The sequence below is a fragment of the Anomalospiza imberbis genome, chromosome 17, assembly GCF_031753505.1.
Source record: "Anomalospiza imberbis isolate Cuckoo-Finch-1a 21T00152 chromosome 17, ASM3175350v1, whole genome shotgun sequence".
In the NCBI taxonomy this organism is placed as follows: Eukaryota; Metazoa; Chordata; class Aves; order Passeriformes; family Viduidae; genus Anomalospiza; species Anomalospiza imberbis.
In genome coordinates, this window is record NC_089697.1 from 14,608,879 (window position 1) to 14,624,450 (window position 15,572).

General features: G+C 41.3%; 1 protein-coding gene across 9 annotated transcripts in view; it reads left to right on the forward strand.

Moving 5' to 3' along the window:
- The window catches only part of PREX1 (phosphatidylinositol-3,4,5-trisphosphate dependent Rac exchange factor 1), a 122,775-nt gene that overhangs the window by 95,909 nt on the left and 11,294 nt on the right, over nt 1-15,572 (forward strand). For 7 of the 9 annotated variants that reach the window (XM_068208120.1, XM_068208118.1, XM_068208124.1 and 4 more), the window contains 12 exons: nt 1,389-1,537; nt 2,463-2,548; nt 4,069-4,205; nt 4,682-4,853; nt 6,081-6,268; nt 7,036-7,197; nt 7,769-7,979; nt 9,162-9,423; nt 11,097-11,303; nt 13,508-13,596; nt 13,977-14,059; nt 14,668-14,758. In XM_068208120.1, coding sequence (XP_068064221.1) covers nt 1,389-1,537; nt 2,463-2,548; nt 4,069-4,205; nt 4,682-4,853; nt 6,081-6,268; nt 7,036-7,197; nt 7,769-7,979; nt 9,162-9,423; nt 11,097-11,303; nt 13,508-13,596; nt 13,977-14,059; nt 14,668-14,758 — 1,837 coding nt within the window. The remainder of the gene's footprint in view (nt 1-1,388; nt 1,538-2,462; nt 2,549-4,068; nt 4,206-4,681; nt 4,854-6,080; nt 6,269-7,035; nt 7,198-7,768; nt 7,980-9,161; nt 9,424-11,096; nt 11,304-13,507; nt 13,597-13,976; nt 14,060-14,667; nt 14,759-15,572) is intronic. The other 2 variants (XM_068208119.1, XM_068208126.1) reach the window with 1 other exon arrangement.

A 15,572-nucleotide genomic window follows, 5' to 3' on the forward strand; every position in this document is an offset into this window, starting at 1 on the left:
AACTATTACAGAATTTTTGAATGTCAGTGTTAAAATTTGTTGGTTACTCCTTTGGATTACAAATAACTCCTGGATGACTTGCTTAATGGAAATAGCTGAAGTGGACAGATTGGTTTTAGCAAGTTGAAAATGTCACATGGGAAGGAATTTTGAACTGAATTGAGTGTTATATAATGAAATTTGGTTCTCATTTGGTTTATGGTCACCAAAGAAACCAAACCTATGCTTTATCTAGTGCTCAAAATCAACATAGGTTGGCCAAAACTGTTATTAATCTAAAACTGTGATGTGAACCTGGCAGATTGCCTGCCAGATAATCCTCTGCCCTTTTTTTGGCTGGAAGCTTGGGGAATAGCCTGCAAATCTGTTGTGTTTGAGGACAGCAGCACACCATTTTCTAAGGAATGTTTTTCTTGATCTTTCAAGATAATCTTTGACCATGAGCCCATTTTTTGAACTTGGTCTAATAATACTGGTCCAGCAAAGAGCTAAATCTGCATCTCCCTGAACCAGAGTCTATGTTTGAGTAGTGTTTTCAAGTCAAGAAACTTGTCAGTGGATTCCAGGCAGAATAGAAATGGGTTTGCCACATTTAGAAGGAAATCCAGCTGCTGAATCTTGAAGTTATATGAAGTAATTATAGTCTGGAAGGTTTAATAAATTTTAATGTTTCCTTGATACCTAACACCTAATCCAAATGTTGCTGTGTTACATTTTAACTGGTAGAGAGCATCAAGGGGTGTGTTTGAGGCTATTGTCCAGTGGGCACCGTAGGGAATCTCAGTCTTGCCATTGGATCTGTGACCATTGCCAAATAACTAAAGTTAGGTGCAAAACCTAGGAATTAAAATCTACTGGCTTTTTAGGCTAATGAAGAGCTAGTGCTTCACTTAAAGCAGAGACAGTTCTTATCACCATTTCAAACTAGGTTACATTTACTGGATAACCTATACCCAGTTCCGTGACTGGATATAGGTTGGTTTTGCAAGGTTGATGGCTGAAAACTGTCCACAGCTCCTGTGCCCAAGGTGTGGGAAGTCACACTTCTGCATCTCACTGGGTATCACAGCCAGTCTATTATGGGGCTCTAGCTTTCAATTGTGTCCCCTCACCTCTTGTTTTTTTTTTTTATAGTCTCCTATTTTAATAGTCCCTTTAAAATTTGTAGCAGAAAAGTATTAAGATTTATCCATTACAAACTAAGATACATCTGTAGAGTGGCCTATTTCTAAGAATACTGGCGAAATTTCTTTGTTTTCTGTAAATTCAGAAAACTTTAAGAAGGAGTGACATGTCCATAAGTAGGGAACAGTTGAACCTTGAAGCCTGAGCTTTCAGACTTGCTGCCAGTGATCCAAAGTGCTCTGTGGTGTTTGTTCCCTTTGCAGATGGCTGGCCTGCAAGCAGGAAGAAAAATCTATTCAATCAATGAGGATTTAGTATTCCTACGCCCGTTTGCTGAAGTGGAAACCATCTTATCCCAGTCCTTCTGCTCACGAAGGCCACTTAGGCTTCTGGTAGCCACCAAATCAAAGGAGTAAGTGCCAAGATGGGCAGAGAGAAAAGATTGTTTAGAAATGTCAGTTACTAAGCAGTGCTTCTACAGCTGTAGTGAAACCTGTGTAAACACTTTGCTGGGCAGAAGCCACTCAATAGGAAAACATAACAGAAATGAGAGGTACAAGACTCATGGCTTGTTTTTAGTGACGACCCTTGGGCTGCTAGGAGAGGTTGGCATGCATTGTCTTTATACTGCAGATAACTTTTGGTTTCCTTGTGTACAAACAAAATCGAATCACAAGGATTGTCATTCTTTCTCAGGTGTGAAGCTTCGCACACTCTATTATGTGCATGGGAAAATGATTTCCACCCATTAAAGCTTGACTCATTTTTGGATGACTCTAACAATATCAGCCCTTACAGTTTTCTAGTCTGTTACTGTTTCTTATAATGAGAGCTGGCCTTGTTAGTGTCTTGTGTATTGTTAGATTCTGTAATCCCAGAATGTGCCATAGAACTGAAGGTCTCAGTGAACATTTGTTGCTGAATTCTAGTCCAGAAGGTCTTGTCCAGTCTGTTTTGTTTCTTTAAAATTTTTTAGTGGGAAAAAAATCCTCTACTGATACAGGTCAGCACAGCTGCACTGAAGTTTGCATAGAAGTGGAAGTGAATATAAATGCCTTAGAAAGTTTCTGTCAAGTGTTTATTGACTTAAAGATGTAATAAATTAACAAGTGACAAATTCTAATTAACAAATAGAATCTCCCATCTGCCTTGGAGATTGAAGATGGAGTATATTTCTTCAGGTCTGTTTATTTGTTATTTATTTGTAAACACTGTGGATGCTTACTTTCATCCAAACCCAGTTGTGAATACCAAGGAAAGATTTTGTTAAGAACTGCCCAGAACTCTGGCAGTCTAAATTAAAACCATGCTTTCTCTTCTCCGTTATTTATCTGCAGGATTATTAAAATCCCTGATTGTCCTGAAGCACTTTGCTTTCAGATCCGGGGAGCAGCACCACCATATGTTCATGCAGTAGGAAGAGGTAAGGAGAAACTCTGTGGTACAGTTAAGTTGGGAGTACAGCTGAATAGATAGACGTGTGTATGTATATATGTATATGTGTGCATGTATGTATATATATATATATATATATATTTCAACAAAGACAGAGCCAGGTTTCGTTGTCTAGCTTGTTCTATACAAGTTCTGATAAATTTAGTGACCATCGTGACAAGAACCTGTGATAGACAAGAATCATACTCACATAACTATAGAACAGTGTGAGATTTCCTGCCTCAAACTGCTTGCCACCTAAATAGATTCTAAGACAAACGGTATCATTCTTAGGAACTGAGTGTTGGGTGTCTAATCCCATCAACACAATGCAAGGAATAATTTAATTCCACAGTGGAAGAAACTTGAATGCTGCAATGCACAGTACCAAGTCCAGACAGTGGACTTGCTTAGTGACCCTTCCCTTGTTTCTTCTGAGACTACTAAGGTAAAGCTTAACAGCCACAGGGAAAAAAAAAAGTAAAACTGAGATGGTTGAGAAAAAGTTGAGGGATCATGCTGTCTGTTGCTTCCTCAATATTTTACCTGTAGTCATGCACCATTTGGATCTGGTTTCTGAAGGTGTTGTAGGATCAGCAGGTTGGTAGACAAGTCATAACACAATCTGGACATCACAAACTATGGCATAAGACTTGGAGACTACTTCTCCCTTTGCATAGGCATATATTGCTACAAATAGCCAGTATAAGACAGAGGCAAACTGCTCTCCTTGATCTTTTTAAAAGGAGAAAACACAATTTGACAGAGATATTTACTACTTCTGTGCCTGACATATTAACTGAGCTACAAGCAAAGCACAGCTTTAACCTTTCTGTTAAGCAGATGCAGAAAATGTGACCTTTTAGACATACACCAGTTCCTTCCTTCAGAACAAATGTGTGTCTCCAGCTGAGTGCAGTTAGCTTAGGCAGAGCCCACAGATGGTGTTCCCAGGGACACACATTTATTACACCATTTTATAGCAGCACCTACAACCACTTTTTCACCGTTTGGAGTGCAAGCTGGAAGTTGCAGCTAGGAAGATTGTCCTTTTTCAGGATTTTGCCTGAGAAGACAAGTTGACATTTGACATCATGGTGTTTTTGTGTAGCAAATTGTGTAACATGCAAGTGTTCTGTCTTCCAGGTGCAAGAGGCTGGAACAAATATAACAGTTTGTACTTAAGCAAGACCACAGCTAATGTAACCATAAGGCTAAAAGAGAACCATATAAGAATCCCAAAGTATTTCCCACAGAAATGTCAGTTTCTAGCATGAACACATTTAGATCTAGGAGACTGCTGTTTTTCCCAGCACCACTGAAAACATGAAGGATAGACACATGATGTTATCCTTACACAACAAAGCTCTCTGAATAGTAGCAAAGGCATGACATGACTGACCCAGCTCTTCTTACTTTTTCTAACCAGAAAGCTTTTGCAAACTTTCCATTATTCTCATCCATAGGCAGCTGGCATTTCTGTCTAACTTCCCTCCTGTTATTTTTCAGGTTCTGAGGCTGCAGCTGTAGGCCTTCATCCAGGGCAGTGTATTTTGAAAGTTAATGGGAATAATGCAACACATGGAAATTACAAGGAGGTTCTGGAGCACTTCACAGCCTATAGGACCAGGCAGCAGGAAGCACTGGTATGAATGCCCAACCTCAAAGGAAGTACATTAATTCCCACCTTTCTTCTGCCCTCCTCCATTCCTGTGTTTTTATGCTCACTAAAGATTTAGAAAAAGAACATCTACATGTTTGTTTTGACTCATTTGCTTTTATGCCACGGTCCTGCTATCACTGAGGAGATCTGATTCCATTTGTCCATAGTTGCAAAACACCTGCAAATAATATGAAAGCCATTTCATGCATACAGAATTAATACAAAATTATTAACTGTTACTAACCATGGAAGTGTACCCAGCTATTGATCTAAATTTTGTGTTCCATGAAGTTCAGAGAAAAGCTGGGGGACATTCCAGCCTACTTAGAAGATGTAGAATAGTTGATATTTCAGCCTACTTAGAAGATATAGAATTGATAGCTAGATTCACCTCTGTAGTCCAAATATTTGGAGATTGAGCATTTTGAGGTCCTAGCTGAAGCCTATATCTCTTGAAAGGGGTTGTACCAGTGGGTGTACAGAACACATGAAGATGCTGAAGAGGACAGAGTTCAGCAAGCAGCATCCCCTGCATGTTTGAATGGCAGTCGCCTGATCTCCAGCAAAGACAACTCTGCTCTAGAAGGACATGAGCAATTGGAACACCTTCAAAGCAGCCAACAGGAATCAGGTAAAGATTCTCATGGGGGAAGAAAACCTAGGGACAATTCAGGGGCTTTCAGAAGGAAAACCACAGTAGAAATATAAAGTATAATTATTATTGTAGAATATCTTTTGTCTTAGCAAAGCTTTGTAATTGAATGAGGTCTGCCAGAGGACATAATTCTTTGCTGCAGTTTATTCAAGGGAAGAAAAAATTGATATGCAGATAGAAATCATGCACCTGTGACTCTCTCTTGTCTACAAGACAGCCAGTTACGGGAATGAAGAGACTCAGCATTTTTAGAATCCTTTGGTAGCCCCTGAAAACCATGCATTTATGGGCAATAGCTGATGGAGAGGAAACATCTGCAAGTAACTTCACCTAGAATAATCTGTATTTTCTGTTATTTTTGATTAAAAATTAGGATGTTAAATTTCTTCAATCTAGAGCAAGTTTTCAAGGCATGTTGCCACTGTTTCAGGAAAAGGTGTGGGTGTATTTCCTCCAACTTTTGAAAGCATAGCTCAAAAAACAGGTCGACTTTCATGTTGAGGGCTTATTTGGAAAAGTAGATGTTAAGGGAGACTACAAAAGCAAAATTTAATCCAAAGGACTGAGCCTGGACTCTCTGAATGCCATTGGCAACTTCTCCAGGAACAGATGCACATCTGTGTGGATCCCATGCAAGGTCTGGTGATACTGGTAATTTCACAGTCACAGAGTGTTCCAGCAGTGGAACAGCTGGAGCAGCACCCTGGTAGAAGTGTGCGAGCAACTCCCTGGCAAATTGACTGGAAGTTGAATCTGGTCTCTAGTGACAACAGAATTGCTGTGTATAAAAAATGTTTTCTCCTCACCACATCCCTGCCTCACATCTCAGTCTTCCAGAGAGTTATTGCAGACAACAGATTAACATACTTCCCTTCCCTTATAGGCTTCTGCTAGGATCCATGAACAGAGCTAGAAGTAGTGTCCTGAGCATGGATATGTGCACACATACATGGAAGAACATCAGAATGGGGATTGGAGCATGTGTATTACCTAAAACTCTGTCACTGTGTCCATTAATGGCCAATAGCAAATGTCTTCCTAAGCATATTTTCCCAGTCTCCAGCAGCACATAGTTCAAGACATTCTTTGAGCCAAAGGTTGTGTCTCTGCATTAAATACTCTTCTCAGCAGGTTTCTCTTGCCTGGGCAGGCCTGTGTTCACATGTGCTGCCAGACACCTCTAATGACTTACTTTGGTTCCAGCCCAGACACCACAGACTGTCATTTCTCCACTGGTCATTGGTGAAGAAACCCCTCTCATCAGCCTGACTGTGGATAACGCCCACCTGGAGCACGGGGTGGTATATGAATATGTTAGCAGTGCAGGAATCAAATCCTTTGTCCTGGAGAAAATTGTGGAACCAAAAGGTTGCTTCACTCTCACTGCGAAGGTACCGAAAACCATACGTGGTCAGCTTTTGCCTAAACAGAATGGGAAACCAATAATACAGCTTATTATTGGCTGCTGTGGGGTTGGCTCTTCAGTTGAGGTTGACATTGGTCTTCCTCAGCCCTGCTTAGAGTTTTGTTCACTAGAATGAGTGAGCTATTCACTCATTCACTAGAATAGCTTGTTTGGTATGAGTAATCAGGTAGTGCTTCCAGGACTTCAGCTGTTGAGGCAGATGGAGGGGAGCCCTCAACTGTGGAATTCTTGCTTTTATCTGCCTGGTAACATGCACTCTGCTGATATTTAAGATTAATCTTTTCAGGCAGGAATTTGCTTTACCGTGCAAGAAAATCAAGCAACTTTTTCCCACCTGAGAGGCTGGATGGCTTACCACAGGAATTGAATAGAACTGCTGCTATTGGAAAGCAGCAGACAGTGCTGAGTGGCTTGGTCATCTCTGACAAAAACAAGCTAATAGTGAATGCTTGTTGCATCCCAGTAATGCTATTGGTATGTCCCATGGAAGCATGCTAGAGCAGGTTACTTGGACAGTGGATATTTTGATCCACTTCCGTGATTCTAAACATTTTTAAGGAATGTTAGATGACTCTGATTAGACACATTAGTGATTCTCAGGCAGTAATAAAGGCAACTTGCTCTGGAGGCATCTTTATTCAACCATGGGGCTTTGCCTCTCACTGAAGGGAAGAAAACTGTTTTCCCTCCCTGCCAGGACTCATACTATTGACATCCTGTCTTTTTGTTTAGATTTTAGAGGCCTTTGCCGCAGAGGACAGTCACTTTGTAAAGAACTGTGAAAGACTCATATCCCTAAGCAGTGCTGTGGCCACCATGCCCCAGTATGAATTCCGGCAAATCTGTGACACTAAGCTGGAAAGCATTAGCCGGAGGCTCGCGAGCTACCAAGAGGTACACTACTACTAGTAATTGGTGAAGTCTTGAGAAAATACTTCATTGTGTTAAGTGGGTCTTAGTGTTCTTTATTAATGAATCCAAACTGTTTCTGAGGTGGGTATCCTGGAGGCATGAGAACAGCTCTGCAAGTTACTGAAATTGCGAGTTTTGAGTGAAAATACCTTGTCTGTAAATCACTCCTTTCTGCTTGTCAGAGCTGTTGGTTAAGACATATTATTGCAGGTTAATTTCCACTGTATTAGTGAATAAATATGAGAACAGATTGATGCATGTCTTATTTAACAGGAATGTAACTACAGTGTATCATGGTGTAAACAAAGTGTATGTGCTTTTTTTGTGTAGTTACCTGAGCTGCTTGAGAAGAGAGTGCTAGGAGGTATAGCTAATTGCTTTCCTTTGTTGTTTTATGAGCTTTTTTTTTTTTAATATGTTATTCCAGTTGCATCAGAAATCGGAATTCCTGGATTTCTGGAATAGGAGGCAGGAAAATAAAATAATTGTCTGTATTGCTTCAAATTTTTTTTTTTGAAGGTTCAGTAGCACACACCTACTTTATTTCTCCCAGTTTGCAGATGAATTGAAAACAAAGGTGAGCCCAGCCTTCAAACAAGCCATTATGGAACCTCATTCCCTCAACAGCATGGATTTCTGCCCCACCAACTGCCATATTAACCTCATGGAGGTATCATACCCCAAGAGCACTACCTCAGCAGGGAGATCGTTCAGTATTCGCATTGGACGGAAACCTTCTATTATTGGGCTTGATCCAGAGCAAGGTGATCATTAACTTCCAAGTCATACTGATTTGAGCTGTATAAAAATTTGTGGTTTTCCATGCTCAGCAAGGTCAAATATAAGTTCCAAGGAAACATAGTCTTGCCAGTACCCTTTCTTCCTCCTTAAAATGTTGTAGTTAAATGGCAGCCTTCTTGTGTTGTGAAAAAGTAATGGCTTCAAGCATAGAGGGCCTTCAGGTGCCATGTTTTTGCTAGATGAACTGTTTGAGCATGATCTCATGGTAGTTACGTGCCCAGGGTGCTTTTGCCCTTAGTAGAGGTGACTTGCCGACTAAAAGTGAGCAGGGGCTGATGGCAATGCTAGTGCTTCATTCAGGGGGGAAACTGAAGTCAATCACATTGTAGTGCTGCTTTCTACTCTCATTACTAAATAAATTCCATGCACTGGAGTTGAAAGTCTCTACTGTGTCAGGGGATCTATTTTCTGATAAATTGCTGCTATGCAGCATTTCTCCTACAATCTGGTTATTTGAGTTCCAACATTTTTTTTAATCATGATCTGACTTAACATGCTTCTGATTCATTGCCTTGTGAAGGTCAGAGTGCAGGAATGTTTGGAAGAGGGAACTGTAGACTAACCAACTTTCTGAACAATGGCATTGACTATTCAAATTGAAGTTTGTAAAAGACCCCTGCTTGCTTAGGCACTAGAATTTTTAATGTGAGCTAAGGTAGGCAGCAAAGTACTGCACCAAAACTGTCAGCAATTCTAAATGAAAAATAGTTAATTTATCTTCTGTAAGGACAGAATCCTATTCCTTTATATGTATGTGTGTGTAAGTCTAAATGTCTGTAGAGCTTGAATAATAGCATAGACTAATTCCTGAGAACCCAAATTCATTAACTTTTCAACAGATGCTTTTAGAGAACTTGTAAGTTTTCTGTATGAGTAAACATGTGGAAATAGGTCTGTACTTCCATAATCTAGCCAGTTTCTGAACTGCAGTAAATTCAAAATATCTAGTTGGCATGACAGGAAAAAAAGCCCAACTTCTTTGGGTATTTTTCCAGTATGATTTTGTCATATAATGTAATTATATAAAACAGTTCTGTGAAATTTTAGTTTTTCCTGTCAGAACTCCACTTATCCTAAATGATCACCACTGGGATGGAGTGGAGAAAGTCATGAGAGCCATACTAACTAGATCCTTTAATGTTTAGTAGGTACCTTAAATCCAGTCTCATATACTCAGCATTGCATCACCACTATGGCTGCACCATCTTGGAGATGTCCAGCCCCAGAAGGTGGAGATCCTGATGGTAGCTTTGGCCAGCAGAATGGAGGAACAATTTGGGAAGAAAGGGGACTCAGTTTTCTGCTGAAACAGGAAGACTGGGAGATGCAGGACTCCTACTTGCACCTTTTTAACAAACTAGACATTGCAGTGAAGGAAATGAAGCAGTATGTCGTTCAGATAAATAAGTGAGTACAAAATCCTCTATGCACTGGGGAAAGAAATTCTTATAATATTGAGGAAGTAACCTCTAAAAGCACATTGTGCTGTCGGCCCCAGCTGTCAGCCTCTTCACACCTGCCCTTGTATGACAAGTCCTCACTGGTTGTGTTAAATCTACTTCTGGGCAGATCCACTAGTGTTTGTATTATTGTCTTTTGCTTCTAGAAGTCTACCTGAATTTGACAGCCACTGTTTTGCTTACTGTATATTCCACAATAAGAATCTATTTGTTGTCAAGGGCCATTGAGATTTTGTCTGTCATAAGGCAGAAATAAGGGTTGAAATAAAGACAGTTCAACAGCTGAAGCAAAAGCTGCACACAAACAAAGCAAAACCAAGGATTCATTCTCTGCTTCCCGTGGGCAGGCAGGTGTTCAGCCACCTTCAGGAGAGTAGGTTCCCATCCTGTGCAATGCTGACTTGGGAAGACAAACACCATCACTCCAAACAGCCCCTCTTTCCTCCTTTTCCACCCACTTTATATGCTGAGCATGGTGTCACATGATCTGGAATATCCCTTGGGTCAGTTGGGGTCACCTGTCCTGGCTGTGTCTCCTGCCAGTCTTGCACACACCCCAGCCCCCTCCCCAGTGTGGCTCTACGAGGGGCAGAAAAGGCCTCAGTTCTGTATTAGCTCAGCAGTAACAAGACCATCTCTTGTTATCAGCTTTGTGTTCAGCACAAATCCACAACAGTCCCATACTAGCCCATGGAAAAAAAACATTAACTGTATCCCTGCCAAAAGCAGCACGTGACCAAACTTCACCTGAGTGGCAAGCACATGTCGCCTTGTTTTCGACATGTATACAGACGGGTGGTGGCTGCTGGGTAGAGCCAGCCAGCTGAGGAAGGGAAATCCAGTGCCTTGGAGGAAGATAGTGAGGACTTTCAGGCCTCCATGGTTATGGTGATTAAGTTACACCTTATAGAAATAGGGTACCTGTAGAAACGGGACCTTTTGGGAACTGGGATTCATGGGAATCTCCTGAGGTTTAACAAGACCAAGTGCGAGGTGCTGCACCTATTCGGGACAGGCTGGAGAATAAAGGGACTGAAAGCAGATGTGCCAAGAAGGACCTGGGAGTGCTGGTGGCTGAGAGGCTGGACATAAGCCATCAGTGTGTACTGGCAGCATTATTCAGTCCTGGGCCATCTGTGTCCTGGGCTCAGCCCCACAGTGTAAGCAGCAGGTGAAGCCAGTGGGGAATCTGCCCCTCTGCCCTGCTCAGATGAGACCCTACCTGCAGAGCTACCTCCAGCTCTGGGGTGCCCAGCTCAGGAAGGATGTGGGAGAGAGTCCAGAGGAGGCCGTGGAGATGATCAGAGGGACACAGCAGCTCTGCTGTGGGAAAAGGCTGAGAGAATTGGGATTGTTGGCTGGAGAAGAGGCTTTGGGGTGACCTACTTGTGGCCTTCCAGTACCTGATGGGAGCCTGCAAGAAAGATGAAGAGACTCTTTCCAAGGGCCCCGGGGTGACAGAACAAGGGGGAATGGCCTCAAACTGAGAGCATGTTCAGATCAGATGTTGAGTAGTAGTCTAGTGCTCACAAAGGTAGCTTTGATTTCACATAGCTGCATTTAGCCTTAGTCGTGACGGTTCATTTGTGGGACTGAGAACTCTATGTTGTGCTTCTGCAGACTTTTGTCCACCATAACAGAACCTACAGAAGTTGGTGCCTGTGAGCCACCATCTACTGAGGACACATCCTCGCCTTCCCTGGGAACAGAAGAAAGTGATCCTGACAAAGCTGAGCATGGTGGAATCAAGAAGGTCTGTTTCAAAGTTTCTGAGGAGGACCAGGAAGACTCTGGACATGACACAATGAGTTTCAGAGACTCCTACAGGTCAGTCTGAAGATTGTGCCACTTGTACCTTACTAGTACTGTGTTTCAAAGTTCTGATTCCAATATGGATTCAACAAACAGGTTGTTTTCCAGTCAGTCAATTATCTAGTATTCACTTCACTTACATATTCATTGCATTTATTACCCTGGAGACATACACAGCAAAAATACTTCACCCAAAATAATGCCAAAATACTAAGGTATCTAGAAAAGTGAATAAAATGAAATAAATAGGTCTAGTGTGACTTTCTGTGTCCTGTAGCCAGAAACTACAGAAGTCCAGCAGAATTCTCAGACTGCTTGGTCTTTTAATAGCTGGTACTAACATTTGGTTCTGCAGCCAATTTTCCTGAAAGTCTAAGACACTGAGAAACAGAAATGGACATTGAGGTTTTTTTATTTTTAATGGGCCTTTGAAACCACAAACAGAAATGTTTATTCAGGTGTCTCAAAATCTTTCTGGGACATGATTGACTGCTAGTTCTCCAGGAATATTTGCTACCAAAGAGAATCTCACTCCCAATTCTTGCTATTTTGGAGGGAAACATTTGAAGACTCAGCTTCAGAATAAGATAACAAATTGTGGCCATGTCTGATCACTGCAATTTAGCATCCTTAATAGGCCATTTTTACATTTCTAGTAAAACCATAAATCTGGGAGGATTCCAGGGACCTGAATGAATGACCTGTCTCTGGAATGTCCCCACTGCAGTCCTGATGCTTTACTTGCTGTTGTTGGGCACTCGTACCAGTGGCAATAGGTGCCACCGATGCAGGACTCCAGAATGGCAGAAGGGGAACAGTTTGTGCTGGAAGGGGTCTCTGGAGTCTGCACAGTCCAGTCCCTTGCTCAGGCAGGGCCAGTAAGATTGGTTGCTTGGGGTCTTGTCTGGTTGAATATTGATTGCCTCAGAGGACAGCAAATACGAAGTCAATAAAGAAATAGAATGAGTACTTGCAATGCTGAGATCTGGGGCATCTGTGTTGTGTGAGATTTCAATCTGCACTTGTGCTTTGGAGCTTTCTGAGTTAAATGTGCTTTATTTCTTTCACTGTTAATAGGGTATCCCTGTAGTTTAAATTTCTGTAATTGAGGCTCATTTATTCCAGGTAACAAAGTGACAGCACAAACAGTCTCGCTGGGTTTGTCACTTGTTCCAGAATTCTACACGTAAATTTGAGAAACATTATTCTGTTTTATCTGTATTAGACAGAGGCAGGGAATTAAGCATATATTGCAGATAGTAGTTACTCGAGGGTGAATGTGTTTTTATGTGTTTTGATTTAAAAGAGCATTGATTAGCTACAAACCCAAGCAAATTGTAGATAAGAAAATACCTTCTTTGCAATAGCCAACAAGGCTATTTTCTGTGATCATTTGGAGGTGTAATTCATAAGGGTTTGTATTGCAGAGTAGTTGCCATAAGTATTAATCTTCCTGAGAAGAAAAGAGATTTCTTTGATACTAGATTTAAAAAAAGGACAGCAAGAATCCTAATTAGGGTTCTTTCAGTTGCTCTAATATTTTTCTCTCATCTCAGTTAAAAATTACATCAGAGGCAGAGACAGTGGAAAATTTTTTAAGCTTTGTTTTGGGCTTGTACCATTAAAACCACTGTCATTGTCACTTCATTGGTAGAGGACAGCCTGAGATCCATAGTCTTTTTGGTTACTTTCAGTACGAATAGTTAAAAGTGAACTTTAAAGAGAGGAGATTCACTGTAGAATTTTCAAGAATTTTCTTGGCTCAGTGCACGAGCCAAGACTGGTATGGAGCTGTCGTGACTCCTCTGCTTCATGATAGGATCTGCAGTGCCTGATTCTCCAGTGGCTTAGATTCCCTAAATTTTCTCTCCCACCTCCAGTATCTGTGCTAGTGCAGTCTCCCTGTATGCTGGATTTGGATGCTGTAATGCCCTGAGAATTGGTAGCAAACGTTTAGTGGAGGTGTCTGTTTTCATTATTTACAGATGCAGGATGATGTATTAAGCATTCAGTGTTAAGTGCAAACAGAAGAGGATCTCCTGTGGCAGTCCAGCTCCAGAGTCCCTGCTTAACGGCTGTTGTGCATGTCATTAGTTACAGTCATTTCATTTTCACAGAACTAGGTTTGGGGAGACAGTGCTAATAAAGCAGAATAGCAGAGTGAGTGCCTGGGTGTGGGGACAGCTTTTGTTCAGTCCCCTGTGTGCTCTCCTTTGCAGTGAGTGTAACAGTAACCGGGACTCCGTGCTGTCCTACACCAGCGTGCGGAGCAACAGCTCTTACCTGGGCAGTGATGAGATGGGATCAGGTGAGTGTGTGCACAGGTCACAGGCATCCTTCTCGTGCCTGGCCCTTCAGCAGTGCTGAGAAGTCTTTGCTGGTTGTAAGCACTTGTATATTTAATTTACACTGGTGGTCTCTTCAAAGCTAATCACAAGAACATAAAGATACAGAATTGCCTTTTTCTAACAAACCACAGTGAATTTGGAACATGGGAGAGGTATTAGGCAGGTGTAAGTTTCTTTAGTTATTGGATACTTGCATTGTATGAAAATAATGAGTATTTTGACCTAAGAACTGGAGATAAAGCAGCAATCATTATTTACTTCACACCAGTGTGAAGGTGTGCCCGTGCCTCATCCTAGATCATGTTTGTAAGTTCAAAGCTTTTCATTTCTTGTGTATTAGGAGATGAGCTTCCCAATGACATGAGAATACCTTTAGACAAGCAAGACAAACTTCACGGCTGTCTGGAACACCTTTTTAACCAGGTAGGTAAAGCACTATTCTTACACAGAATTGCTTTCTCTCTATCAATGTCAATCAAGAAATTGGAAGTACTAAATTGTGTTATGAAATAATATTTTGAGGAAGGCATACTATTGAGATTTTGGGGTACACTGTAAGCAAGTATACTATAGGACAGTTTCATGAATCACTTTTTTCTGCGTTATTAAAGTTGCCTTGTGATTTAAGCAAGGCCAACTTGCCCTACCTAAGACATAAGACTAAGGGGGAAAAAAGCTTTCATGGAAAAAAAGACAAACTTCTAGTACTTCGATGAAAATGGATCATCACATTTGCAGATTTTAGGAGTTTCTCACAAGTTTAGCATGCAGATGTGTTTATAATGTGCAACCCCAGAGAGTTGTTTGCTATTCTCTTACCTCATCAGCACATAGATCATTTTTGTGCAAAACGCTGTTATTAAATGGGAGAGGCTTTTGAGGCCAGTTCATGGCTACAAAGTCTGACTGGTATGTGTCAGTCATTCCAAAATACAATTAGTGTAAGGGATTCAGCAGTTTCCCACGGGAGTTCTGTTCAGATTTTCTTCTGCAAGTCTTACTGACACTGACTGATAGCGTTCCAATTGTAGGTTGATGCAATCAATGCACTTCTAAAAGGACCAGCAATAAATAAGGCCTTTGAGGAAACCAAGCACTTTCCCATGGACCACAGTTTGCAAGGTAATGAAATAGATTGACTGTATTTAATAATGTGATTTCCAAGACTTAAGAGCTTAACATGAAAGCATATATGCTATGGCCACACAGAGTTCCTTAACTCTGCAGTCGAACCAGTGATGCATTAGGCAGGTGCCATATCTGACCATTGAAATTTTTGTATCTCAAAGAGGTCATTTTCCTGGGAATTCCTCCTGAAACACACAGAAGCCTCTTTTGTTACATGCTGCTCAATTGTCACAGCTCTTTCACAAGTTTCCAAATCCCCACTTTGCTGTGAACATACTTGAAAAGGTACAAAGTAGGGGTAGTCAGATTCCAGGCGAAGGAGTGCTCTGATAAGCTGATGTGGGGCTGACCACTGGACATCCAAGGCACCAAAGGTTCTGCCTCAGTTTGCTTAATGACTTGCTTTGCTTTTCTTCAGATGGATGATTGCCAGAGTAAATTCATCCTCACATAGCACTGATTTTGAAAACTGATTCCCATAGAGAGCAAACAGATGATACCATGTTTTCTTTTTCCTCAGGGAGCGTGATGACTCTAGGCTCAGGATGTGGTTTCTTTTCTGCCTGAAATACACAGGATTTTATTTTCTAAATATTTGCTGCATTTCCTTTCCCACTTGAAAGCTGAAATATTCCCTACTACCCTACTACTCCTGCTGTACCTCAGGTGCTGTAGGAGGTGAGAGCTCCAATCTCTCACAGGCTCTAGTTTTTGGTTACGGTGGCAAACTCTGGAACTAGAGATCTTTTCCTGCCTTTTTTTTTTTTTTTTTTTTTTTTTTTTTTTCCTCTTGACTCAGAAATAACTC